Source organism: Telopea speciosissima, chromosome 4 (genome assembly GCF_018873765.1).
Source record: "Telopea speciosissima isolate NSW1024214 ecotype Mountain lineage chromosome 4, Tspe_v1, whole genome shotgun sequence".
Lineage (NCBI taxonomy): Eukaryota > Viridiplantae > Streptophyta > Magnoliopsida > Proteales > Proteaceae > Telopea > Telopea speciosissima.
In genome coordinates this window covers 37,323,513-37,350,212 of record NC_057919.1, presented here as the reverse complement: position 1 = coordinate 37,350,212, position 26,700 = coordinate 37,323,513, and the positions used below count along the sequence as shown (strand labels likewise).

The window sequence follows — 26,700 nt, the reverse complement described above, 5'->3', positions numbered from 1 at the left end:
GACCATGTCTGCATGTTTGTTATCATCAAAACAGTTATGGAGGTGGGGTTAGAATTCCCTAACAATCTCCCCATTTTTTATGATGACAAATATATGATTTGGTAGTACTATATAGCATAGCATTCATAGCATAGCAATCATAACTTTAAAGCAGTAGTCAAGTCATGTATCATAATCTTGCATCATATAATCAAAAAGTCAATTGTATCCAAATCATTATATAAATCAGTATATCTTCTCCCCCTTTGTCAACAACAAAAAGGTATAGAGAAGGCTCCCCCTACAATAGTGAATCATATATAAAAAGCAAAGGATGGCAGGAAGTTCAAACAAGTCAACCATATAGTAATAAAGTTTAAAGCAAATAGTCCAAATCAAAAGCACTCTCCCCCTAGAGAAGTGCAGCAGTTGAAAAGTTGTCTCAAATCTAAATATTACAACCCAAATTATCTTTTTGAACTAAACATAAGTAAATAGAACTAATCATCTGTAGGAGGGGTAGAGATGTGGAAATGCTGAGTAATTGCCCTAAGCTGAGCCATGATCTCCTTGTTGTCTCCACAAAGTATTGTAAACTGATCATCAAAGCCCTGCAGGCGAGAATCAAGCTTCTCCTGGTATGCAGCAAATTCGGCCCTTGTTACATATTCTTCATCTTCGCTATCATCCTCATCAGAAGCATCACTGTCAACGATGGATGAAGAGGCCTGCTTATGCCTAGCTTGATGACCCGGAGGAGGAGGAGGAGGAGGAGCATTAGCTCCACTAGTAAGGATAGCCATCTTCTTCAAAGTGGAAGAATTAATTGCAGAAGGATTTGAAGTTGGAATTTCATCAGATAGATCAACTTCAAAATGCTTAAAGATAACTGTTAGGAACCGATTATAGGGGAGGCTTGTCTTGGAGTCCCTTTAAGCAGTTAATTCCATAGTTTTCATAATCACATAGGGCAGACAAATTTGGTGAGAATTGGCAATGCCCCAAATGAGATATGCCTGGAAACGGGTAACTGCATCTCTATGCCCACCAAGTGGGAGGATATTATAGGCCAAAATCAAATTGACTACCCTAGGAATGTCTCCAAGATGAATAGCAATAAGACCCTTGGTTTCCCCCAAATAATTCTTGAAAATTGAACCATACATTGCATCAACATCCATAAATCCTGTAGGGGAAGTCTTGGTACATAGATACTTTTGTTCTCCAGAGTCATCAACCCCAATTATTTGGGCAAGTTCCACAGTGTTAAAGGAAATATATTTGCCCTTAACTAGGGAGGTGATGGTGTAGTCACCTTCAACACCAACTACTTTGAGATTGCAATAAAATAGTTAAACAAGCCTAGTATAGGCTTTCTCTTGGGGATAGAGAATAGCATCCCAACCCAACATCTCAAAGAAAGTGTTTATCTCACAAGGAAGAATGGCATTGAGTTTGATAACACTTACTAGCCTTTCTCGAATGAGTTTCTTCAGTTGAAATTCCTTTCACCAAATCGATGCCTCCTTCGAGATGAACAAAGTTTCATCATATTGATCCTTCTTTGTAGCCACAGTCTTTCTCTTCTTTGAGGATTCTCCTTTTGAAACCATTGAGAGAAAGGGTTATGAGAAAGAGGGATTGGAAAGGATTTTGAGAAGAAAAGGTGTGAAAAACTAGAGATTTGATGGTGAGACTAGAGATTTGATGGTGAGAATGAGTTTAGATCACAAAAAAAAAAAACAAAAATCTTCAAGGATTTGGTAAGATTTTACCCTAGAAACTCAAAAGAGGGGTTTGGGAGAGAAGAGAGATAGATTTTGAAAAATTAGAAATGGGTTTGAGAACCCACGGATTTGGGTTTAAAATAAGATTTTCGCCATTCGGTCGACCGGATGCCCCTAAATGGGCATTTTAGGCCGGTCTTCTCTAGATTTGGAGCGTAAGGTCTATTGGGACAGGAACAGAGGATTTTTCTCAATCGAAAGGGTTACACATACCTAACTCTCGACGAAGATTGTAGAAACGTTCTTCAGACCGAGGTTTGGTGAAGATATCCACAACTTATTTTTCAGTCTCAATGTGTTCGAGTACTACTTCTCCCTTTTGGATAGTGTCTCGAAGAAAGTGATGGCGAACATCTATATGTTTTACTCTTGAGTAAAGAATTGGATTTTTGCTCAAATTGATGGTGCTAGTGCTGTCGCAAAATATTTTGGAAGGATTGAATTGGAGTCCATAATCTTGAAGAGTCTGACGCATTCAAAGAATTTGGGCATAACATCTGGTGGCTGCAATATATTTAGCTTCGGTGGTTGAGAGTGCCACACAGTTTTGCTTCTTGCTAAACCAAGAAACCAAACAAGATCTAAGAAAGTGACAAGTACCACTCGTGCTCTTGCGATCAACATGACAACCAGCAAAATCAGCATCAGAGAAGCTAAGTAATTCAAAATTATTATGCATTGGATACCATAATCCTATATTAATTGTCCCTTTTAAATATTTAAAGATTCTTTTAACTGCACTAATATGTGATTGCATTGGACTAGCCTGAAATCTAGCACATGCACAAACACTAAACATGATGTCAGGTCTACTAGCAGTTAAATATAACAAACTTCCAATCATACCTCGATAACGAGTAGGATCAACAGGGGTTTCACTCTCATCTTTTGAGAGAGTTATAGAGATACTCATTGGAGTGTTAGAGGCCTTTTGGGAGTTAATATCAAATTTCTTTAGCAACTCTTTGATATATTTAGATTGATTGAAAAAAATCCCATTTTTAGTTTGTTTGATCTGAAGACCTAAAAAGAAATTGAATTCACCCATTAAACTCATTTCAAACTCACTTTTCATGCAATTACTAAATTCAATACATAGTGAATCATTAGTAGCACCAAATATAATATCATCTACATATATTTGCACTATAATCAAATTAGAGCCCTTACGTTTAACAAATAATGTAGTATCTATCTTACCAATGGTATAAGCATTTTCTATCAAAAATGTCTTCAATCTGTCATACCCTATTTAAGTCCATATAAAGCTTTCTTTAATCTAAAAACATGATCAGGGTGAGAAGAACTTTCAAAACTAAGAGGTTGAGATACATACACTTCTTCAATAAACCCATTCAAGAAAACACTTTTCACATCCATTTGAAAAAGTTTAAAATTTTTATGATAAGCAAAAACTAGGAGCATTCTAATGGCTTCTAATCTAGCAACAGGGGCATATGTCTCATCAAAATCAATTCCCTCCTGCTGATTATATCCTTGAGCCACTAGTCTACCTTTATTTCTTACCACAATACCATTTTCATCCAATTTATTTCTGAATACCCATTTTATTTCAATTATGGATTTATTCTTGAGTTTGGGCACAAGCTCCCAAATATCATTTCTTTCGAATTGATGAAGTTCTTCTTGCATGGCCAAAATCCAATCATTATCCATCAAGGCTTCTTTTATGTTCTTAGGCTCTACCATGGATAGAAATGCAGAAAAATTGCAAGTGTTTTGAAGTTTAGACCTAGTTTGAACACCTGATTCTAAATAACTAATAACTTATTCTAATGGATGATTTTTTACTGGTCTAACTTCTTTAGGAAGTTCTAATGAGTCTTTATTTGATGTGTCTAGAAGAGAATTATTCTCATTTAAAGAGGTAGTCTCAACTCATTTTGAGATTTCGGATATAACATCCTCATCATCATCAACTAGAGGTTTATACTTTTCTTTTAGAGGAGAAATATCAAATCTAATGTTCATAGATTCCTCCACTACTAAGGTGTTTTTGTTGAATACTCTATATGCACGACTATTGCTAGAGTACCCAAGAAAAATGCCTTCATCTGATTGAAATATCAAATCTAATGTTCATAGATTCCTCCACTACTAAGGTGTTTTTGTTGAATACTCTATATGCACGACTATTGCTAGAGTACCCAAGAAAAATGCCTTCATCTGATTTTTCATCAAATTTTCCTTTGAAGCCTTTAGTATTCAAAATGAAACATTTACAACCAAAAATCTGAAAATAATCAACTTTGGATTTCTTTTCAAAATATAACTCATAAGGTATTTTGGATAGGATCTTTCAAATCAAAATACGGTTTAAAACATAACAAACAGTATTCATAGCTTTAGCCCAAAAATATTTAAGTAGGAAATATTCATTAAGCATAGTCCGAGCAATCTCTTGAAGATATCTATTTTTCCTTTCAACAATCCCATTGGATTGGGGTGTTCTAGGAGCATAAAAATTATGAGTGATGCCTTCATCATCACAGTATTTCCCAAACTGGTTTGAGTTGTCAAACTCACCACCATGATCACTTCTTATTGTAGTGACCAAATAGCCTTTTTGGTTTTGGATTTTCTTACATAGTTTTGAAAATTCATCGAAAACCTCATTTTTATGTCTAAGAAAAGAAGTTTAAGTATATCTAGAATAATCATCAACAATGATAAAAGTGTATACTTTTCCACTCAAGCTTGGAGTAGGGATAGGGCCAAAAAGATCTAAATGGAGAAGATCAAGTGGTCTAGAAGTTGAAACCATGTTCTTAGATTTGTGAGAAACCTTAACTTGTTTACTCTTTTGGCATGCATCACAAAAATGATTCTTGTCAAACTTTAGTTTAGGTAAGTTTCGGACAAGATCCTTGGAAGCTATTGATTGAATCAATTTGATATTTATATGCCCAAGTTTTCTATGCCAAACACTTGAATCTTCATAGGAAACTAAGCAAGTATTGCTAGAACTAGCTTCATCAATGATGCAAGTATATATATTGTTATTTCTAGTTCCTTTCAATACTATTTTATTATTTGTATCCATAACTAAGCAATGTGAAACATCAAAACTTACTTTATATCCAACACTACATAGTTGACTTACACTGAGTAGGTTGTAGGCAAGTTTGTTTACCAGATAGACGTTTGAGATGGTAGTACCTCCTATATTGATGTTTCCAATGTCAATTATCTTTCCTTTGCCATTATCTCCAAAAGTCACCCATCCTCCATCATACTTTCTCAACTTTGTGAATAACTTCGTATTTATCGTCATATGCTTGGAGCATTCACTGTCGATATACCATTCTACTTGCCCTATGCTCTTCAAGCGTACCTACAAAACAAAGTTTACACATGCATTGGTCCCCATAATCTCATGGGTCCATTGTTGTTAGAGTTGAGAGATTCCTTACGTACCAAACTGTCTTATAATTAGGCCTATAGTTTGTGTTCAGAACATAGTTCTTAGGTTGTTGGTACCTAGGGTCACAAATGTTAAATGAAGATGGTGCCCTTTTCTGCCTTTGTGGTCTTTGGCTATTGAAGGAGTTTAGAGTCCTTCTACCTCTTTGGAATCTTTGATGGTCATAAGGTCTTTATGAATTATACTTCATATATGGCCTATGGTTTGGTTGAGGTCTATAGCTTCTTTCCACTGAGTATGGAGCATGTGGCCTATATATTGACCTTGGGATCTTTGAGGTCTTTGAGGTACATATTCCCTTTGAGGTCTATTCCTTCTTTGAGAGGTATATTGAAATGCATGATGATGTTGATTTCTATACCTTTGATTTCTATGCTCATGATTTCTATATCCTTGATTCCTTGAAAGGGGAATATGAGAAGTTGATGTTTGACCTTGGTATGTTCTTTCCTCTACCACTTTTTCTTTACCTTTGGCATGGTATGGGATTTTTCCATTATAGCCTAAACCTTCTTTGTCTTGTGGTGGCTTTTGAGGGGTACCAAGGAGGGTGTCTAAAGATTTTTTACCTTTGGTGAAGGTTAGCAAAGCTGACGTCAATCTCCCATTTTCTCCTTCGAGTTGGGCAATATAGATCCGTAGGTCATCTATTTTATTGTTCAACTCTATTACTTCCTTTTCTAAAAAGAAGTTTGAAGCTTCAAGCTTTCGACTTGCCTCATAGAGAGCTTCAAATCTCTTTTCAATATCATCTTCATCTATGTCATCCGTATCTATCTCATCAATTGAATCACTATATTTAGAATTAGAAGTAAGATAGGCCGAACTTACCTCTATGTCATCTTCTGTTGCTATAAGAGCTAGATTTGTGGCTTCTTCATCAGAATCCCCTACCACTTCTTCTTCACTTGGGTCCTATAAAATTTCAGTGGCATAAGCTTTCTTCTTTTCTTGTCCTTTTGGGCACTCAATTCTAAAGTGGCCAGACTTTCTGCAGTCATAGCAGACAATATCTTTCTTAGAAGGAAAAGTTTTATCTTTGGTAGGAATCTTACCTTTGCTTGTTTGTCCCTTATTGAAGTATTTGTCTCCTTTCCTTTTGAGGAATTTTTAGAATTTCTTGGTGATAAGAGGCATTTTCTTTTTTGAGAAATTGATATCCTCTTCTTCATTGCTCTCTTCATCTGATGATTTAGTTATCTTGAGAGCTATTGTCTTTTTCTTTGATTCTTTTATTTTCGACCATCTTTCATCTTCATTCAATTCGACTTCGTGAGTAAGAAGAGATCCAAGAAGTTCGTTCAGGCTCACTTTGTCGAGGTCCTTTGCTTCCATAATGGCTGTTACTTTCGGTCTCCACCTGGGGGGAAGTGACCTGAGAATTTTTCTCACATTTTCGAACTTAGTATATGTTTTACCCAAGCCCTTCAACTTGTTGGTGATGTTAGTAAAATGCAAAAACATACTAGAAATACTCTCATTTTCTAACATTTTAAACAGTTCATATTCATGTACTAATTTATCAATCTTGGATTATTTTACTTGTGAGATTCCTTCATATGAAACCACAAATATATCCGAAATTTCTTTAGCCGTTTCACACATGGCTATTTTATTAAATTCAGAATCAGTCAAGACATATTGTAGGAAGGTGATAGCCTTGAAATTATACTGAATTTTCTCCTTTTCAACAGAAGTCAATTCAGAGGTTTCTTTAGGTACACTTTCACCATCTACAGTCTTATTGAAAGAGTAAGGTCCATGTTCAATTACATGCCAAATTTCAAGATTATGTGCACATGTGAAGTTTCGGAATATAATTTTTCAATAAGGAAAATTGTCTCCATTGAACAAGGGAGGTCTAGAGACATTTAGTCCCTCAAGAGGATTGGTGTAATGCGATCCCATAGATCTTAGTCTCAATCAAAATGAGCTTCCGCTCTGATACCACTTGTTAGATAACCTAGAGGGGGTGAATAGGTTATCACTAGTGAATTTATGTCCTTTTTAAATTTTCTTGAATATAAACAAGATAGATAGAAATAAAATGCGTAAATAGAGGACACCAAGAATTTATAGTGGTTCGGCTAAACTTAGCCTACGTCCACTCCTCTCAACCTTGAGAGAATTCACTAGTTTCTTCATTTTAGTACAGTAGGCAGGAAAAACACCTTTACAATCTTTTTACACGGGATAAGAGGATCCCAATCTTTTAAGGATAAGAGAATCCGAATCTTATAAGGACAAGAGAATTCTTGCAATGCCTAAGTACAGTCTAGGCCAATGCAACCAATGCTTTATAAACTTAAAAGCATAAACTAAATACAAGAGAAATAAAGGTAAAAATACCTAGGCAAGGAGTGTGATGTGTACTTGCAAGTGCCAAATGATACGAATGTATGCTTGCACAATGAAGATCTTCTTATAAAAGTTAAGAGTGTAAGCTTAGGAAGATTCTTTAGCCTTTGAAGTCAATTCTTGAATAATGCGGACAAGACTTCAATTAGAGAGCAATAATCACTTTTCCCCTTTCTCAAAAGCAGGATTTTGGACTGTAGTTCATTTGTGAAAAGGGCTGACATGTTATCTATTTATAGGCTCATTAATGGTCTAAGAAACATGTGCAGAAAGTGCTCTAACGGCTCTATTTTTATCAATCCGGTCGATCGGATCCTAGCCGTTACAAAAACTAGCCGTTGGAGGGCAATAGGGCCATCCGATCGATGTCTAGTCGATCGGATCATCGTCCCACTTGATCCGATCGACCGGATCATCAATGGGAACGTACCCATGAAGCTTCTGCCCAATCTGGTCTATGCATGTACTGAGATCCGATCGATCGGATGCTTAGACCGGATCACAATCAAGATTTGATTCCGATCGTTTGACTGAGGGGATTGGTCCGGGGCTTTTTCCAACTGACTCCAAGATGTTTAAGAGTCAAGGAGGGTTCAAGTTTGACCTCCTAAGGTCTCTAAGTAATGCATATACTTTTTTATTTATTTAATGCAAATGCAATTACAAGTATGCAGTGTTGTGTGTCTAAGTATGTGCACACGGGCATCTTGAGTCTTCATTAAAGTCTTGGTCTCTATCTTCGAATGTTGTTCTTCAATCTTCAAAAGATCTTCCAAGATCTTCTTTTCTTGAAATGCCCTTGAAATCTTGATCTTTATGGCTTTGACTTGAACATCTCCCCTTTGTATTATATGTCTTCTACTCTTTTGACTTTATTAGCCCTGTTGACATATAGACATATACAGGACCATGTCTACATGTTTGTTATCATCGAAACATTTATGGAGGTGGGGTTAGAATTCCCCAACAAGAGTATCACATGTACAAATGGATACAAAAAAATAATGGAAAAATTACACCGCCACCCCCTGAGGTTTGTATAAAATACAGGCCAACCCCCTGTGTTTCAAAATTATACAGCTACACCCCCTCAGTTTTGGTTATTTGTTATAGTCAGCCCTGTTCTGTTATATCAGTCCCGTTATGTTGTACGGTGTTGGTAATTCATGACCTAAAATGACTATTTTACCCCTAATAATCATTTGAGCTTCCCACCGCCTTCCCCTGCCCTGTTACTCGAACTAAGGAGCTTCCCACCCCCTTTTGGTCCTCTACAACTTCAGAGATGGCGATCTTCTGAGGCAGTGTTCATCGCCATCCCATGCCTGCTACACGAACGAAAAGGTGACCACCGTACCGACGATAGCTACTAAGTCCATCACTGAGAATTACGACATGGGATTTGCTAAGATCATCACCGAGATCTGCAGGCAGCGGCGACAAGGAGGTAATCCCTTTTTTCATTTCTGAAGCTTCATGGTAGCAAGAAACTCTTTTAGGGTTTTTATTTGTTGCATCCAACCATCTCGATTTAGGGTTTTGCATCCAAACATCTCGATTTAGGGTTTTTTCGCAGAACAGAGGAGTTGCTCACCACTTCTCCCCCTTCCAATCCTCTCATTACTCCATCTCTGTCGTAGAACAAAGGAGTCCCTCTCGTTCACACCCTTTGCAGAGCAGGGAATTATGTGTCTGTTGTTGAGACTTAGGAGAAAAGGCCCTTTTGCATCAATTTTTTATACAAAGGATTGATATCAGCTTGGTGGGACTATTGCAATCACCAATGTTGCTGACCATTGCACTTTTTTAATTCAAATTCATTCTCTTATTTGATGAATCTGACCAAAAATCTCACCCTTATATGGCCCTACTACAGAAATTGTTGTTTCCCCAGCCAGCTACATACAAACACAAATGGTGGGACCATTGCAATTAACAATGTGGCTTCTGGGGTGTGTGTAACCAATGCAGACTATGATGAATGATTAATGGTGGACCACTTCAAATTCTCTCTTTCTTATTCACGTTATAGGCTTGCACTGGACCCCTCTTGGAGTTTGATCCAACTTTTAGCAATTTGTTTTGTTTAATAGCCATTGTCTTTCTAGATTACGGATTCCAACAAAGTGGTCCACACCTTTCTACTTGGGGGAACCAAATTAGACCTCTTTTACTCATTGCTATTTCATTCTTTTTGTTGAAACAATATCCCAATATTATGACCAAGATTTCTGAACTCTTCTTTTACCACTAATTTTGTTGCTTTTTCTTATTAAATTTGTTGGATTCCAACTATGTAGTCCACACCCTTCTCTGTTATGCATGTGTGCCATGAGGGAGAGAGAGAGAAAGGTTTAGTAAACTTTAAGGTTTGGTCGACACCTTTCTACTTGGGGGAACCAAACAAGACCTTCTTACTCATTCTTATTTCATTCTTTTATAGTTGTTTGTATTTGACTTATTCATGCACATATAGTGTTCCATTAAAATAGTATGCATGCATCCCTGATAAAGTATTGTTGTTTATATTACTTCAACAAATAAGACCTTTTTACTCATTCTTATTTCATTCTTTTAGTTGTTTGTATTTGTCTTATTCATGCACATATAGTGTTCCATTAAAATAGTATGCATGCATCCCTGATAAACTATTGTTGTCTATATTACTTCATCTTTGATAATAAATGTCTGAATACTTGTCTACAGCATGGGACACTTTGTTATTTCCTACATATATAATGGATGTAAGGAAGAAAGAATGGTGGATATAGATAAGTACAGTTTGATTGAAATGTTGTATGACATATTCAACTCAATCTTAAGGCATATACCAGAAGGATATACATTGAGGTTCAATGTGAAGTGTGTGTCCACTGATGAAGCAGATAATATGGAATTAAAGTCAGATACAGATGTGATGAATGTGATTGCTAAACATCAAGTAACATCCTTTATTCAACTGGTTGTCTACAATGTTGAAGTGGTTGATCATCCAACCACCATTTACACTATAAATGGATACCCGAATTCAATAATTTGTAGAGATGATCAAAGTTGTAGGCGATGGTTGACTACACCTGAAGTTTAGTTTAGTCCTTTGGCTGCTGGTATTGGTGGAGGTAGTAATTTAAAGTTTGTAGGCAACAACACCGTATACATTGGGGAGGGTAGTAGGGGTAGGATTCCAAAGATGGGAGTGAGGAGGGGTGGTTATATTGGTATGGCTGCCAATATGAGGGATACTACAACTACAAAAAGTGTCAGTCAGAATGAATGCAATGTTGGAGTTGGTAGTCCAAGGAGAAGTGCTAGGGTTGCAAGTAATAGCAATGTACAAATTGAGGGAAGTAGTTCGGTGAGGGCTTCAAGTATAAGTGAAGCAACAATTGGTGAATGTTCTTCTAAGAGTGCAAGGGGTATTGCAAGTAAAACAATTGTTGTTGATGAGTCATATGATAGTGAGTGGAAGGATGGTTCTGATGAAGGAACTGATAATTTAAGTGATGAGGACAATGAAGAAGAAGAAGGCATGCATGAAGAATCTGTGGAATTAAATGGTGATAGCATTGATGATTTGTCAGATTACGACTCTGAGGGTGACGAAGTGGAAGAGGAAGACAATAATGACAAAGTGGAATTGGAGAAAGGATTGATTTATGCTGATGTCAATCAAAGACTGCATTGAAGGAGTATAGCATTCAAAAAGGGTTTGATCTACTGAGGTTGAAAAATGAGAGAACTAGGGTGACAGCTGTTTGTGCTTCAGAAGGATGCACGTGGAGGATACATGCTTCATCTGTTGATGATGGAGGGACTTACATGATTAAGTCATATACTCCTGCACATACATGTGAGAGGGTAAAAAAACCTGCCGAGGTTAATGCAGTTTGGATAGCACAGAAATTGGAGGCCCACCTCAGAGCAGACCTAAATATGAGCAGAGAGGCAATGAGGTCTATCCTTGCACAGGATTATTCACTTGAGAATATTGGAGATATGCAATTATATAGGGCAAAAAGGCAAACAAAGGATTTGAACGAGGGTAGCTATGGGTTTTCATATGCACAACGGCCCAGGTATGGTGATATGGTGTTGTAAAAGAATCCAGGTAGTATATTTGCATTGCAATATCAAGACAGGATTGACTTGACAATGAATCTACAGTTCAAAAGGCTCTTTATTTGTTTTGATGCCTGTAAGAAGAGTTTTATCAAGGGTTGTAGACCCTTTATTGGGCTAGATGGTTGTCATTTGAAGGGGAGATATGGAGGTATATTGCTATCTGTCGTTGCACTCGATGGGAATAATGGACTGTTCCCATTGGCATTTGGTGTTGTAGAGTCCGAATGCAAAGATAGTTGGTCCTATTTCTTACACTGTTTGTATGAAACCATTTCCACAATAAATGGAAGGTCTTTGACATTCATGTCAGATAGACAGAAGGTGAGGTCACTTTTTCTGTTTAACTTGCAATAGTAAAATGGTTTTATTCATTGTATAAATGTTGAATAACTAATGATATGTATGTTTTACATTCTTGTAGGGCCTAAATGATGCCATTTCTACCATATTCCCAGATGCACATCATAGGTATTGCAGTCGACATCTATACAACAACTTCAAGGCAAAATTTCCAGGCGTATGGTTGAGAAACTACTTCTGGCAAGCATCCAAGGCCCATACTCAGCATTTATTCCAGAGGTCAATGAATGCTATGGAAAGAGATAATAAGGAAGCACAAGATTGACTAATGAGGACACCAACCTCTATGTGGTGCAGACATGCATTCGACCATAGTTGTAAGAGTGAGCACATTACAAACAACATGACTGAGTCATTTAATAGTTGGATCAACCCTTATAGGGACAAGCCCATTTTGACCTTAGTTGACCAGATAAGAGTTAATTTGATGGCTAGATTACAAAAAAGATATGTGAAGGGTTGTACTGATACTGGCATAGTCACTCCAAGGACAAGAAAAAGAATAAACTTAATCAACCTTGAGTCAAGGTCATGTACAATAACAGCATCAGGCCATGGTCTGTTTGAAGTAACAGAAGGCCTTACTAGGTTTGTTGTAAATTTGACTAATAGGAGTTGTGATTGTGAAATTTGGCAAGTTACTGGGATACCTTGTAAACATGCAGCCTCAGCCATTGCATATTCAAGAGGGACATTGGAAGAGTATTGTAATGAATATTTCACAGTTAAAAAATATATATTGTCATACCAGGAAATGATCTACCCGATGCCAAGTTTTGACATGATAGATTCCACAAGTGAGCCTGGTAGTGAGGTGCAACCTCCTCCACTTAGGAGATAGCCTGGTAGGCCCCATATAAATAGGAGAAGAGAAGTTGGTGAGGATCAACAAGCAGGAGAGTTTAGGAAGAGGTCAGGGAGTGTCTATTGTTCTCATTGCAATGGAGTGGGACACAACAAGAGGAAGTGTCAAAGGGCTCAGTCAAGGAGAAAAGGTCATCTTCCCAATAGGTGAAGAACAAGATTATTATTTAATTTTAATTTTTTGTATTTAGGGTCTGTTTTCCCTTCTGTTTATTACCGATATTGTTAAAGTAATGACTTTAATGTCTCATGTATAAGGTAAGGGTAAAGAACAAGCAAACATAGTCAGCTCCCACCGACAGAGTAAGACTAATAAGAAAGGGTCATCTTCCCAAAAGGTTGCTAACCCTAGGATTTAATTTCTAGTTATTTGTATTTAGTGTCTGTTTTCCCTTCTGTTTATCCCTTACCTATGTTGTTAACCTAATGACTTTAATGGCTCATGTATAGGGGAAGGGTAAAGAACAAGCAGACATAGTCAGCTCCCAGAGTAAGAGGAAGACTAATGAGAAAGGGTCATCTTCCCAAAAGGTTGCTAAGCCTAGGGTTTAATTTATGTTATTTGTATTTAGTATCTATTTTCCCTTCTGTTTTATCCCTTATGTTGTTAACCTAATGACTATAATGGCTTATGTATAGGGGAAGGGTAAAGAACAAGCAGACATAGTCAGCTCCCAGAGTAAGAGGAAGACTAATGAGAAAGGGTCATCTTCCCAAAAGGTTGCTAAGCCTAGGATTTAATTCTAGTTATTTGTACTTAGTGTTTGTTTTCCCTTCTATTTATCCCTTACCTATGTTGTTAACCTAATGACTTTAATGGCTCATGTATAGGGGAAGGGTAAAGAACAAGCAGACATCGTCAACTCCCAGAGTAAGAGGAAGACTAATGAGAAAGGGTCATCTTTCCAAAAGGTTGCTAAGCCTAGGATTTAATTTCTATTATTTGTATTTAGTGTCTGTTTTCCCTTCTGTTTATTACCTATATTGTTAACCTAATGACTTTAATGGCTAATGTATAGGGGAAGGGTAAAGAACAAGTAGACATAGTCAGCTCCCAGAGTCAAAGGAAGACAAATGAGAAAGGGTCATCTTCCCAAAAGGTTGCTAAGCCTAGGATTTAATTTCTGCTATTTGTATTTAATGTCTATTTTCCCTTCAGTTTATTACCTATATTGTTAACCTAATGACTTTAATGGCTAATGTATAGGGGAAGGGTAAAGAACAAGCAGACATAGTCAGCTCCCAGAGTTAGAGGAAGACTTATGAGAAAGGGTCATCTTCCCTAAAGGTTTGAAATTTGATCATATACACTGTTCTCTCAGTTCATACTTGTGGCTTGAAAGAATAGAACAAGCTACAGAATAGGGTTAACTGTTTAACTAATTATCCCCTTTATTTTTGTATATAGAGGAAGAATAGAGAACAAGATGACATAGACACCTCCCAGAGCCAGAGGCAGACCAGGTTGCAGTCTTCTGCTGTAGCCAAAATGAGCTCATTGCAAGCTAGGAAAAAGGCAGCCAGAGCAGCCTACCAAGTCAAAAGAAGAGAGAAAGAGAAGAACAAGGATGAAGATGATCATGGAGCTGTATGATAGTGTTGCAGACATATTTTGTTTTGTTTCTAGTTTTGACTAGGAAGTTCATAATTTTTGAATGGCACTTGTTTATTAGATCTACTATCAGAATGTATAACTGTAGGACAACTATGTTGGATGTTTATTTTCAGATGTGGGAGTATAACTTGGAACTTTATTTTCAGATGTTGGAATCTAACCTGGATGTTTATTTCAGATGTGGGAATATGCATTATCATATTATGATCTTCATAGGGATGTATGATATGGTTTCAGCAGGGACGCTGCCAAATTTTTTTAGAATTCAAGTGCTAGTAATTTTTTAGAATTTAAGTTCTAGTACTTTTTTAGATTTCAAGTGCTATGGTTACAGCAGGGATATATATAAGTTACAAGATCAAATGGATCAATTAAGAATGGAATGGGCCATCTCGTCTCCATGGTCATGAGGATCTGGTTCAGACATGGATTCAAGAATGGATAAACATGACCTGCATAACTCCACTGAATAGGAGCGTATGAGACACAGAAACAAAAAATGAACTCCACAGAATAGGAATGAATGAGACACATAAACAGAAGATGAACTCTATAGATAGAGAAACTCCAAAAACCATAACTTGAAACTCAGATAAATCAGAAGTGAAATTGATGAAAACACAGAAGCAACAGGTAAACTCAGAAAACCCAGACCAGGAAACTCATAAACCAAACTAGAAATTGACAAGAGGGAAAGGGAAGAAAGGAAAGAGAAGAAGGGAACGAAGGGAGAAAACCCATATCAGAATCTCAATAACAGAATAGGCTATTGAAGAGGAAGAAGATGAAGAAGAAGAAGAGAGAAGGGAGACTCAAGAGCCATTTCAATAAAGAATACACATTTTTCATGCATTAGTTCAGTCTTTTTTTTCACAGATTAAGAAAATAACAAACAAGGTACCTGCTATTCCGAATGCCAATCGTAGTTTATCTTCCATTTTTTCACTCTCATTTCCTCATGGCACCTTGAAGGGGGCATAAATAGGGCATGGGGGGGGGGGAGAGAGAGAGAAAGAGAGAGAGAGAGCATGCAAGCTGCTACCACAAGACAGAAGAGAATCCAATATTTATGTTCTTTGCTGAGATGATGTCAAAGTGGTTCAACTAAGCGTGACCTAACAGTGATTAAGATTCTTAGGTCAAGATTAAAAGTAGGGAATCCCATTCTTTTTTTTTTCTCTTTTTTGGAGATAGGGAAAATCTATTGTCTTCAAAAAGTTGGACATGCCATAACTAATTATCTGCACATTGATTCCTTAAACAGTTGAACATTATTAAACATGGACAGAGAGATCATCCAACATTCACTGTTTTTGAACCGTAACTAATCCATTTCATTCATAACTAGGTTCTTTCCTTACAAAACACATCTTTCTAATAATTCATAAGCAAAACCCATCATCCCCTTACAAAACCTATCATCCCAAATTCCTTATCCTAAACATCTGTCTTTTACATATCCCTAAACACAACCAAAACAATAACAGAAATGACCACTAAAGTGAGAATCACAAAATTTCATTGTTGCAAAACATTGAGCCCACTCATCCAATCTAGTCTTTAAATTGCGCACATCATCATCAACACTTGTTGCTACAACTTGGTGCAAACATAGATTTGGTTCTTCCACAGCTAAACACCAAGCAAAGAACCCACATTTGTTGTCTGGACAGCAATGATACAGTTTGTCCTTGTTATTTTCAGACTCTGAAATTCGGACTAGAGCTCTCTTCGAACACCGACATGATATGTTGCGAAAGGTAAGTATGCTTGGGCTGATGTTGTTTCTTGAGTTGCTGTTGTTTATACTCGCTGAAGACATCTGCAAAAGAATGTCTGCTGTCAGTACTCATAATTTCAAATTCAAGGTAGGGAGATTAGTTAATTAGTTTCTTAATCATGGATATGAAGGTGACCCAAGTTCTATTATGTTATGCACATCAAAAGATGCCATTTATAGGTAGAGTTTCTTTTTTCTTCTTCTTTCGTCTCTTTAACTCCAAAATTTTGAACTTGTATGCATTTTGGATCACAAAGAAGTACAAGATTATCAACCATAAGATGGTTACAGAAGCTAGCATACAACTTCAGTCAAATAGACATTAAAGCATGCGTGTACCATTCGAATTTCAAAACATAAGTCATGGGATCCAACTCCAAAATCATACATCCTGCTGGCATTCTAATTAGCAGAAAAATGAAGAACAAGTATATGAAATCCGAGAGAGAATAGAGGGAGGAAGAGATGAGGGAGAGAAGACATAGATGTATAAATGAATACCTTCAAATTTTGGGTTTGCAGATTTTTTAGGGTTAATAGCGAATGACTGAGAGAAAGGGGAAAAAAAATCCAAGAGAACAAGCATCGAGGGAGAATAGATGAGGGAGAGAAATATATGTATACCTGTACGATAGTGTTGCAGTTCAACGATGGATCGAGTTGTAGGTCAGCGATGGAGTTGCAGGTCAACGATGGAGGCAACTTCACATTTGGGGAAGAAAACGGTAAAAAGGGTTTGGTTTATAATCTTAGATGAGGTCAAAGTTGGAATTTCCACTAAGTATTAATAGGATATTAGAGGAGCGTAAAATTGGTATTTAAAATGTATAAGTTAACACCATCTACTTATTGTCAACTGAGGGGGTGTAGCTGTATAATTTTGAAACACAACGGGTCGGCCTATATTTTATACAAACCTCAGGGGGTGGCAGTGTATTTTTTCCAAAAATAAAACATTCCCATTTGATAGCAAGGCTTTGATACCACTAAAGACGATCAACATAGATCCGTGGAAGCGTGGTAGGATCGATTCTATCAATGGAGAATGCTATTAAATTAACTAGAACAACAAGGGAATCGATCATTACCTAAAGTCTCACAGATGCAAGACCTCCAACCGATGATAGCCCTTTCTCAGTCGTTCCACGCACTACCCAAAGCTTGGCGTTCCCCCACGATCAAGCCAACTCCTCCACACACAAGGGTTCTCAAAACCCAAGCTTTCTCTAAGATCAAACACCAAGAGAGGGAGAGGAAGAGAGAACGGTTCTAGGGAGGGGAGTGCTCCACTGATTTTCCAAGGATGAGAGAGTGCTCTTGAATTTTAGCAATCTCATGAATATATAGGATTTGCCCTCTCACTCCCAAATTGGTAGCACACATGAGCAAGGAATATTGAGTTTCCTATTGGGACTCAATCACCAACCCATCCAATCTTTCCCACCAAGGAAAGATCCCTATTGCTAGAGGAATCAAATATTAGGTCCAATATCCAATATTGACCCAACATCTTTCTTTTTCTAACACCTTCAGCAAGTAAAAAGGCCTTTGCTTAGTGCAAGTTTTTTGTAAGGTGCAACCTGTGATAAATGAACTGAAGTGGTATCATGCTATAAATTATGTACTGAAAATTATCAAAAAATTTTTGAAAAGGATAATGGGGACCACCAATATAAGATCATCATAAATACATTGTATGCAGGCACTACTGAAAATCTTCATTCATCCAACAAGCTAATTGAATATAAACTTTAAGATATATTTACATAAATTTCATGCAACAAGTAAAAAAGAAATCGGAAGAATGACAGGTATTCATATTCTCATCCATTTCAGCAACTGTGCAACACAAAACTAATGATTATAAACTTTTACATGAAGAATTTGTATAGCATGTGAAAGAGGAAAAAAGGTACAACATATTTGTCAACTTCTTTGTCCGATATTAACTCAAATATGTTCCAAGGTCCTAATCAAATGTACAAAAGCACTAAGGAAAGGAATTCATCAGGATCACCAATCAGGTAGGCTTTTTTTTGCTAAGACAACTCCTCTTATGTATGATAAATGGTAGTCACAATGCACAAAGAGCATAAAAAAACAACATCCACCAGGTTCATGTTTCTGAGGTTTTTGACACATACTGTTGGCCATGGTGTCCATCTCTCTGGTTTACGGTAGAGATGCAACCTATTTGCTTGAAGCATGGTTGAGGATTTGAAGTTTAATGGTCAAGTCAGCAACAGGAGGGGAACTGAATAGCCAACTTAGTATGCAGATCAGTTTCGCAACCTATCAAGTAATTACAATGGCACTTGGTAATATATTCAAATTTCATGGGATTTTCGTTAGTTCAAAAATGGAATGAGGTTTCAATCCATTATTGATGTAACAAGAAGAACAGAATCCTTTTTGTCTTTGGCAATAGCATTTCATCTTCGGTCCTTGACCAGTGAGAAATTAAAACCAGAATTAAAAAAAAAAAAAACAGAGAAGAGAGATCCACATACTTGATCTCCAAAAGTCGGGTGTTCCAAAACGCCCTGTTTCTATTTCATTTGAGAGTCTTAGAACGTGTTTGGTTGCTTACATCTGTAGTTGTTATATCTTCAGACTCATGAATCTTGATTTTTTTTACCGTTTGGTTGGCAAAACCGATTTACATCCTAAGATGCATCAAATCTTAAGATGCAGCATTTTACACTAAATATCTGAATCTTGAGATTTCACCTCATGAGGTGAAATCTTGAGATTCAAGAAATTAAACCCTATCATATAAAAAGGCTAACATCTTCAGATGCAAGAAAAAATCGTGATATCAGAGGCATATCGTTGAACAAGGCGAAAGGAGAAGAACGAAGGAGAACGAAGGAGACAAACTGCTCGGAGAAGTTGAAGGAGAACGAAGGAGGGAACTGCTCTGGTGAGTTCATGGCTTACATTGCACAAATATTTATCTCTTTTTCTCTCTCTCTCTCTCTCTCTCTCTCTCTCTCTCTCTCTCAGTCTCGCTTTCTCTGTTTTTAGGGTTTCTGGTGTTCGATCGAAGGAGAACGAAGGAGGGAACTTCTCTTGCGTTCTCTATTTTTAGGGTTTCGATTGTGGAAAGTTCTGAATCAACCTGCAAGAAGAGTTTCTGGTGTTCGATCGGAGATATCAGGTAATTTTTAGGGCTTTTGAATCTATGTGTGGGATGATCTCTATCTTCCTCTGCATATGGCCATTTGTGAACCCTCTTTAGATTCTTCCGGCTTCCTCTTCTGTATTTTTTTCTTCTCCTAGTTTGCTCTTCTTCTCGTTCTCTAGTTTATTTTTTCTTTTAATTCTTATTCTGATGCTTGGGTGGCTCATTGGCTCCATTGATGGCAAGCCGGCACTCCTCCCTGAAGCCCTTTCTCTCCCCCATCTCCTACCTGCATTTTTTTTATTCTTCTCATCTTCCTTCCCTTCTCTGTTGGTTGAGTTTTTTTTTTTTTTCTTCTCCTTCTGCTGCATTTTTTTTTATTCTTCTCATATTCGTTCCCTTCTCTGTTGGATATCTGTTGTTTTTTTTTTCTTCTTCTCATCTTCCTTCCCTTCTCTGTTGGATATCCTTTTTTTTTTTTTTTTTCTTCTCCTTCTGCTGCATTTTTTTTGTTCTTCTCATATTCGTTCCTTCTCTGTTGAATATCTGTTTTTTTTTTTTCCTTCTCCTTCTGTCTGCATTTTTTTTTTATTCTTCTCATCTTCCTTCCCTTCTCTGTTGGATATCTGGCTTTTTTTTATTTTTTCTTCTCCTTCTCTGCCTTCTCTGTCTCAGAGTCCTTCTCTGCTCTCTCATATCTATTTGTTTGATTCCAACATTGTAATTTAAGATATTTAAATACATGTGTGAATTACTGAGTAGCATTCTAAAAGGAAATTTGATTGTATAGCTAATGGATGGGGCTGTGCCTAGAATGCTTTTGAACCTGTACATTGTGCCTAAACCAGGTCTACCCTTGTTAAAATTTGTTATTTTGTATAGGTAACACTAATATATTTCATTCATTCTTGAAAAAAAGATTTCAAGCAAAATATGCAGACCTGTTCTTCACTTCCTAGCAACATTAATAGGAAGAAATGAAGTACAATAGGGAGCAAGAAAAGGGAAAATTAAAGTTCTGAACCCACTCCACGCATCTCTTGCTCCCTTCCCCTGGGGTATAGAGACATAGAGGTCCCATGAAAAAGGAAAATTAAAGAATGGTGGGCAATGGAGCTATGTCAACAATTTTTCTGTTGTTTGTGCCTTCTTGTATTGTTTTGCACTTTCAAATATTAGAGATTTGCTCCTTTGCAGAGACATCATTCTCTAATGGATCATCATGGTCGGTTACAATGAAAATTGATGGAGAGCAATTGCAATGAAAATTTAATTATGTTGTTCATGGATCTTTTCCTTGATCTCATGGTCGGTTACAAGTAAGAGAAATGATAGAACAACAAAGCCATTTTTTTGTTGATAGGACACCTTCATTTAGAATGCCAAGACAATCTTTAATGATCTCTACATCTAAAGTTTTTGTGGGTATTTCTGAGTGGGAGAGAAGCTATATCAGATGCTAATACATTATAAAAAAATATTGATGGGGGACTAAAGCCAGGTACCCAGAAAAAATTAATTCTTGTGGACTATAGCCAGTCCAGTACCAATGAAATCTTGAGTGAGAGAGAGAGGGGGGGGGGGGGTGGGGGAAGATCCAAATACATGCTCCTTTGTCAGTGCTCTTCACTGTTCTATAAAAAAATAACTCACAAAATTGATTAATTTGGTAGAAGGAAGAAATTGATTAATGGAGATTTTCTTACTTTCATGGCCACCAAGAAGCTCTACTGCATGAACAAAATGGGCATGTAGAGTAGTGGTCCATCCCATCCTTGGTGCTCTAGTGCTTCTCTCTCTTTCATCTCTGTTTTTTTCCCTTGGAGCAAATGCATATGTTGTACCTTTTTTTTAAAATATGTCTATGTCCCATAAACAGTCTGCTACTGTACTTGTTGGATCTTTAGCTCAAATTGGTAGAGCACTTGGAACATGAGCATGTTCCAAGGGTATGGTGGTTCGAATCCACTAAGATCCTTTTATTCAATTGTTCATAGCATATTCAGTTAAGAAAATCATGACCATTATGCAATGTCTGGGAGGAAGGAAGAGAATGTGAAAAAAAATCACATGGCATTGTGGGACCCTATTTTTTTGTTTTATGTACTTGAATCAAGTGACACATAAATGTGCAATAACATGTTTGATTGAATTCTATTTAATTCTTCTATTGTCGGAAAAAATCATTCAACCAAAGCATCATATAATTAAATAAAGGGCAAAGGTTGCATGGAAGGCAGTGTGCACACATAATTAAATTATTAATTAAAAATAGTAAAATTTTTAAATACTTATATTCTAATTGTGATTATATTTTATTATTATTAAATAATAAAATAATTAGTATAATTAATTTTATTTCATATTGCATTTTATCACATTTTGGGTAGATTCAGGTTTCAGAATCAAGGTAACCAAACAGTTATTCTGGTAGATTCAGGTTTCAGAATCAAGGTAACCAAACAGTTATTCTAGTAGATTCAGGTTTCAGAATCAAGGTAATCAAATAGTTATTCTGTCAGATTCGTTCATCCACAGATACTCTGATCTATGGATGTTACATCTGAATCAATGTAGACATCTAGAAATTTACGCAACCAAACGCAATGTTAACTTGATTTGAGATGTGTACAAAGAAAGATTTCTGCAACGTTTGGAACAGAAAGTAAGTTGTAGTCTTGCAGAAGGATTGAAGAACCGGGGGAGGAAATATCAAAAGACGGGATGGGATTGTAAAGTAAGCGTTACCTTTGTTGCCGGAACGAGAAAGAGAGATGGGGATAAGGCAATGAATATTTTGAAATGACGAATATACCATTTTAAATATCAATTTATTATATAAAATCTTGAGATTTTAATAAAAATATAAAATGTCTAGTTTACCCTACTTATTTGATCCTTTAATGTCCCATTAGTCATTAGATACAGATCTTTTCATCATTTTGTTATTTTTCCAAATGTAACTCACCCTTCTGACATGAATAACAATCCTTTTAATATATATGTTTTTTTTTGGGTAAGAATTCCTTATTTATCGAAGGTCAGAATGAAACGTCTATATTGTTCAGGAGGAAAAACTAATACGTGGAGATAAAGGTTGTGATGGTTAACCTTTGCATATATTACTATAATAGATCACATAATACACAGCAATGGGACCACATGGGCTACACTAATATGGTACCTTGCTATCCACTGAAACTACCTACTGTTGATAATAAACGGATAGAATACTGTCTGAGTGTCTCGCTACAGTGAACAGTATAATCTATTTTCAGTCGTTTAGAGTTCCGTTCATGATATACAGTTATGTTCGAGTTACTCTCATTTTTTTAGGTTGAGGATTACTTACAGAAGGGTATGTTGTGACTTGTGATTCTGATTCTACAGAGGATGTTTATGGCCTTGTTTTCTCCTCCTCCTCCATGTCATTTCCCACCAATCTCTGCTAATTTTTCTGCAAAAAACAGTTTCTTCCAAAGGCCTTGTCTCTCCTTAATCTCCAGGAGAAGTCTGTTTCTTTTGTTATCCACAAAGGCAACTGATAATGGTGTAGGTGTGGTGGGTTCTGCTGATATTGTAAAGGAGGAGAGAGTGGTGAAGGGAGATGCTTCTCCAACTGGTTATGAGCAGAGGTTGGAGAAAGAATATGGTTCTCTTGGGTCGACTTGCGGGATTAAGGGTTTGTCCAGAATACAGGATTCGAGATGGGTCATAAACTGGTATTTGAAACCATTTGGGAAAGATTGTGAGACCAATTTGGATGCCATTACTGATGCAGGTGACTCTCTTCTTCTTCTTTTCTTTCTTCTTGGTAATTTGATCATGAATTATTTCTGTTCTTGGCATGAATTCCCCTTTGGGATACCCCCCCTTTGATTTCTTCTTTGTCTTCCTGAGTTCCTTTTCAAATGTTGCTGCTGGAAAGAATTTTCACTTTTAATAACCCTCCTCTCCCCCCCCCCCCCCTAAAAAAAAAAGGAAGGAATTTTCGTTTGGGCTCTTAGTTTTTGGTCTTTGGCTGCAGCTTTGTGCAAGATGTTTCTGTCACTGTATAGTTTTGAACATAAAATGCTTTTGTGCTTGGAATTGGGGAAAATGAAAAGAATTACATGCAGAAAACAATGATCTGGAGTACATTGAGCGTGCTTTTTATAATGTTTCTTTGGAGGTGTTATTAGTTATTTTTTGCGATCTTAGGTTTATTTTTTATTATCTTAAGAATCAATAAACTTGCTATCTGTTAGTTGGAATGGCACAAATAATTCTCTAAAGTGGTTCACATGATTGTTTGAGAAGTCTGTTTTCATCAGTTATTGCATTACGCATTTCGTAAAGGATTTGCTATGTTACTTAACTTGTTTGCAAGACTGAATGAGAACTTATGGAGTTTAATTGCTCTGACTAGGTTTGCCTTCTCAGTTATTCTGGTTTGAAAATAAACCTTTCAACCTATATAGGTTTTATTAGGAATACCAGTTTATGATCCATATTTGAAAAAAATGTTCAGAGAACTGTATTTACATGTGCATTCTTGGCCACCTTTATAGCTGGATGCAAACCTCATTAGCAATACATCATTTTGTTGCCTTATGAAGAATGGTTTGTCCTTCATGACCATGGTCCATCAGTTTAAGCTCTTAGTAGTGTGAATGCCCGTTGTCTAATATAGGTTTTATTAGCAATACATCATTTTGTTACCTTTATAGCTGGATGCAAACCTCATTAGCAATACATCATTTTGTTGCCTTATGAAGAATGGTTTGTCCTTCATGACCATGGTCCATCAGTTTAAGCTCTTAGTAGTGTGAATGCCCGTTGTCAATTAATCACATCAAATTAGGTTATCATTTGCACTAGATTCATGAAATATTTTTAATTTTTACTGAACTTTGGGCATAAGGATATTTGTGAAACAGGAACAATCTTCAATACTTGTTGAAATAAGGATTTAATCTTGGACTCCATTCAATGTGTCTGCCTTCCTCCATAATGAATGGAAAAATAAACACACACACACACACATGAAGAAGAACGAGGGTTTCTACTGTTTTGATGCCGTCTTGCTGTTCTGCTGTGGTATATGGTTGCTGCCATGTGAAATCTGATCTCTTGCTGATTTGTGGCTATGATGATATTCCATGTGGGGGTTCCTTTCTTGATCTGCGATATTGTTTTTTTTCTTGGATGAATTATCTGCAATATTGTTGATTGTGCCTTGCTGCTGGTTTTTATTTTTTTCCTGCAGTTCTTGCCAAGCCCTACTGCTATCAGACAAGTTTTTGTGCACTTCTTGGAAAACCCTAACTGTTTCCAAGAAGTGATCTTCTCTTGTCTGATCAGGCTGTTGTTTTAGGAAGTTATTCACTGCCCTAAGGTTTATATTTAACCACAATTTGGTCTTTATCTGATCTGTGGTTTGGAAGATTTTTGAGTTCCTAGTTTTTAGAATCTTATTTTTTTGCCTGAAACTTAACCTGCATAAGACTGTCCAACCATTGGATCTATTTCATACTTTGGGGATTCATTCTATTGATTGAAAGGGATACCTGATCCAAATTTGAGGAAGATCAGACTTGCTGATTTTTAGTTATCAACTTTCTTCTAAATCTGGTTATTTTGGTATTTTGCGATCCTGTGATTGGAGTTAATTTCTGGAACCTGCTGAAGATAAGATTAACTCCTTATTTTGGTATCATACTTTGAGATTTATTTCTGCTGTGCATAAGAGGGTCTTGATCAAGTGCGAAAGGACTGTACACGCATAGTGCGAAAGACTGTACACACTTAAGGACTATGTAGAAATATGAAAGTGGAATGAAAGTATATATAGAGGGCGGGCCTTGGTGCAACGGTAGGTTGCTCCATTGTGACCAAGTGGTCATGCGTTTTGATGCAGATTCATCACCAAAAGAGGCTTATTTTGGTGGGAATAAGTCTAGGGTTAGATTATGTACATGTTGGGCCTTTGATCCCATGGGTTTTCTATGTAATAGGCCACTTTCATGGGCCTAAAATATGGGTAATTAAGTTGCATAAGGGATTAGTTGTTTTAGTTCCATACTTAGTTTTATTTTGGTGTTTTTGTTCATAAATTGAACCGGTTCAACCAATGGTTCAATTTAAGTGATTTTAATAGTTTCCTTTCAAGTGTTTAGTTGTGCTAGATTAAGACTTTGTTTTGAGTCTATTTCAGTTTCCTAGTCAGTTTAAGTTACCTAGTAGGTTGAGGATTGGATTAGGCTTTTCCTTTTAAGTTTAGGAGTCTATTTTTGAGTATTTTATATAAGGTTGTAATTTGTAAGGGGGGCAAGTATTGAACACGAATTTTGATATTAATGAAAGCTTTTCTGCCCTTCTTCTCCATTGAATATTTTTGTCTTGTGTTTGATCAAGGCTGGTGGGATCGGTGTTTGATCCGATTGACACCTTGCGGTGGAAAGCCCAGGTGGTTCGTTGATGGGATTGGTGTTTGATCCAATCAACACCTTGCGGTATGAAGCCCGGTTGGTTCTTTGAAACTTTCTTTCAATTCTTTGAAGATCTTCTTCAAGTTCAGGATCAAGATTCAAGATTTATTCAAGATCCTCTAACCAACTGAGCTGCCCTTGCAACAACAGTAAGTTTAAATCATCCCATCAATACCCATTCTTCTCCAAATCCTCCAAACCACCCCAAAACCCTAATTTTCCCACCCATCTCTTGAAACCATCCCATCTCCCAAAATTCTTAACAAACCATTCAGCTAACAACACCTTCACATAATTGGATCGAGTATTCTCTTGCCCAATTGAAATACTCGAACCAAGCTGTTTTCCCATTACCCCATTCAAACCACAACATCCCACCTATTTCTGGAGATCATCCATTACTAATCCATCCATTAGGAACACACCATACCTGAATCGAATTTCATTTTCCTACACTAGGAATAGTCGATCAAACCTTAGCCCCAAATTCCCATCCTAAACCCTAGATCCCCCTCTTTTCCTCTTTTCCAAAACCCGAAACCCTAAACATAAGTTGCTGCCCATTCAAATTTACACACTTCTATCCATTAAAACACCTCAGGACCTTCATTGATAGACTCCTCTACTTTGACTTGACATAACCCTAATATCAACAAACCCTAACCCTAATTTCACCAAAAAACCCTATTTTGACCTAGCCCATTCACCTGTTCATGACAGATCTTGTAGGGGTCAGGCTGTGTACATTATGACCCTCCCCAGACCCTGCAATGGCGGGAGCCTTGTGCACTCGATA

The 26,700-nt window shown here is 36.9% G+C and overlaps 1 protein-coding gene across 2 annotated transcripts in view; it reads left to right on the top strand.

Annotated features, from left to right (window-relative positions):
- The first annotated feature begins 22,736 nt into the window (after window positions 1–22,736).
- The window catches only part of LOC122658917 (tetratricopeptide repeat domain-containing protein PYG7, chloroplastic), a 41,355-nt gene continuing 37,391 nt past the window's right edge, over window positions 22,737–26,700 (top strand). For both annotated transcript variants that reach the window (XM_043854074.1, XM_043854073.1), the window contains exon 1: window positions 22,737–23,215. In XM_043854074.1, the coding sequence (XP_043710009.1) occupies window positions 22,828–23,215 (388 nt within the window). In that variant the 5' untranslated portion in view covers window positions 22,737–22,827. The remainder of the gene's footprint in view (window positions 23,216–26,700) is intronic.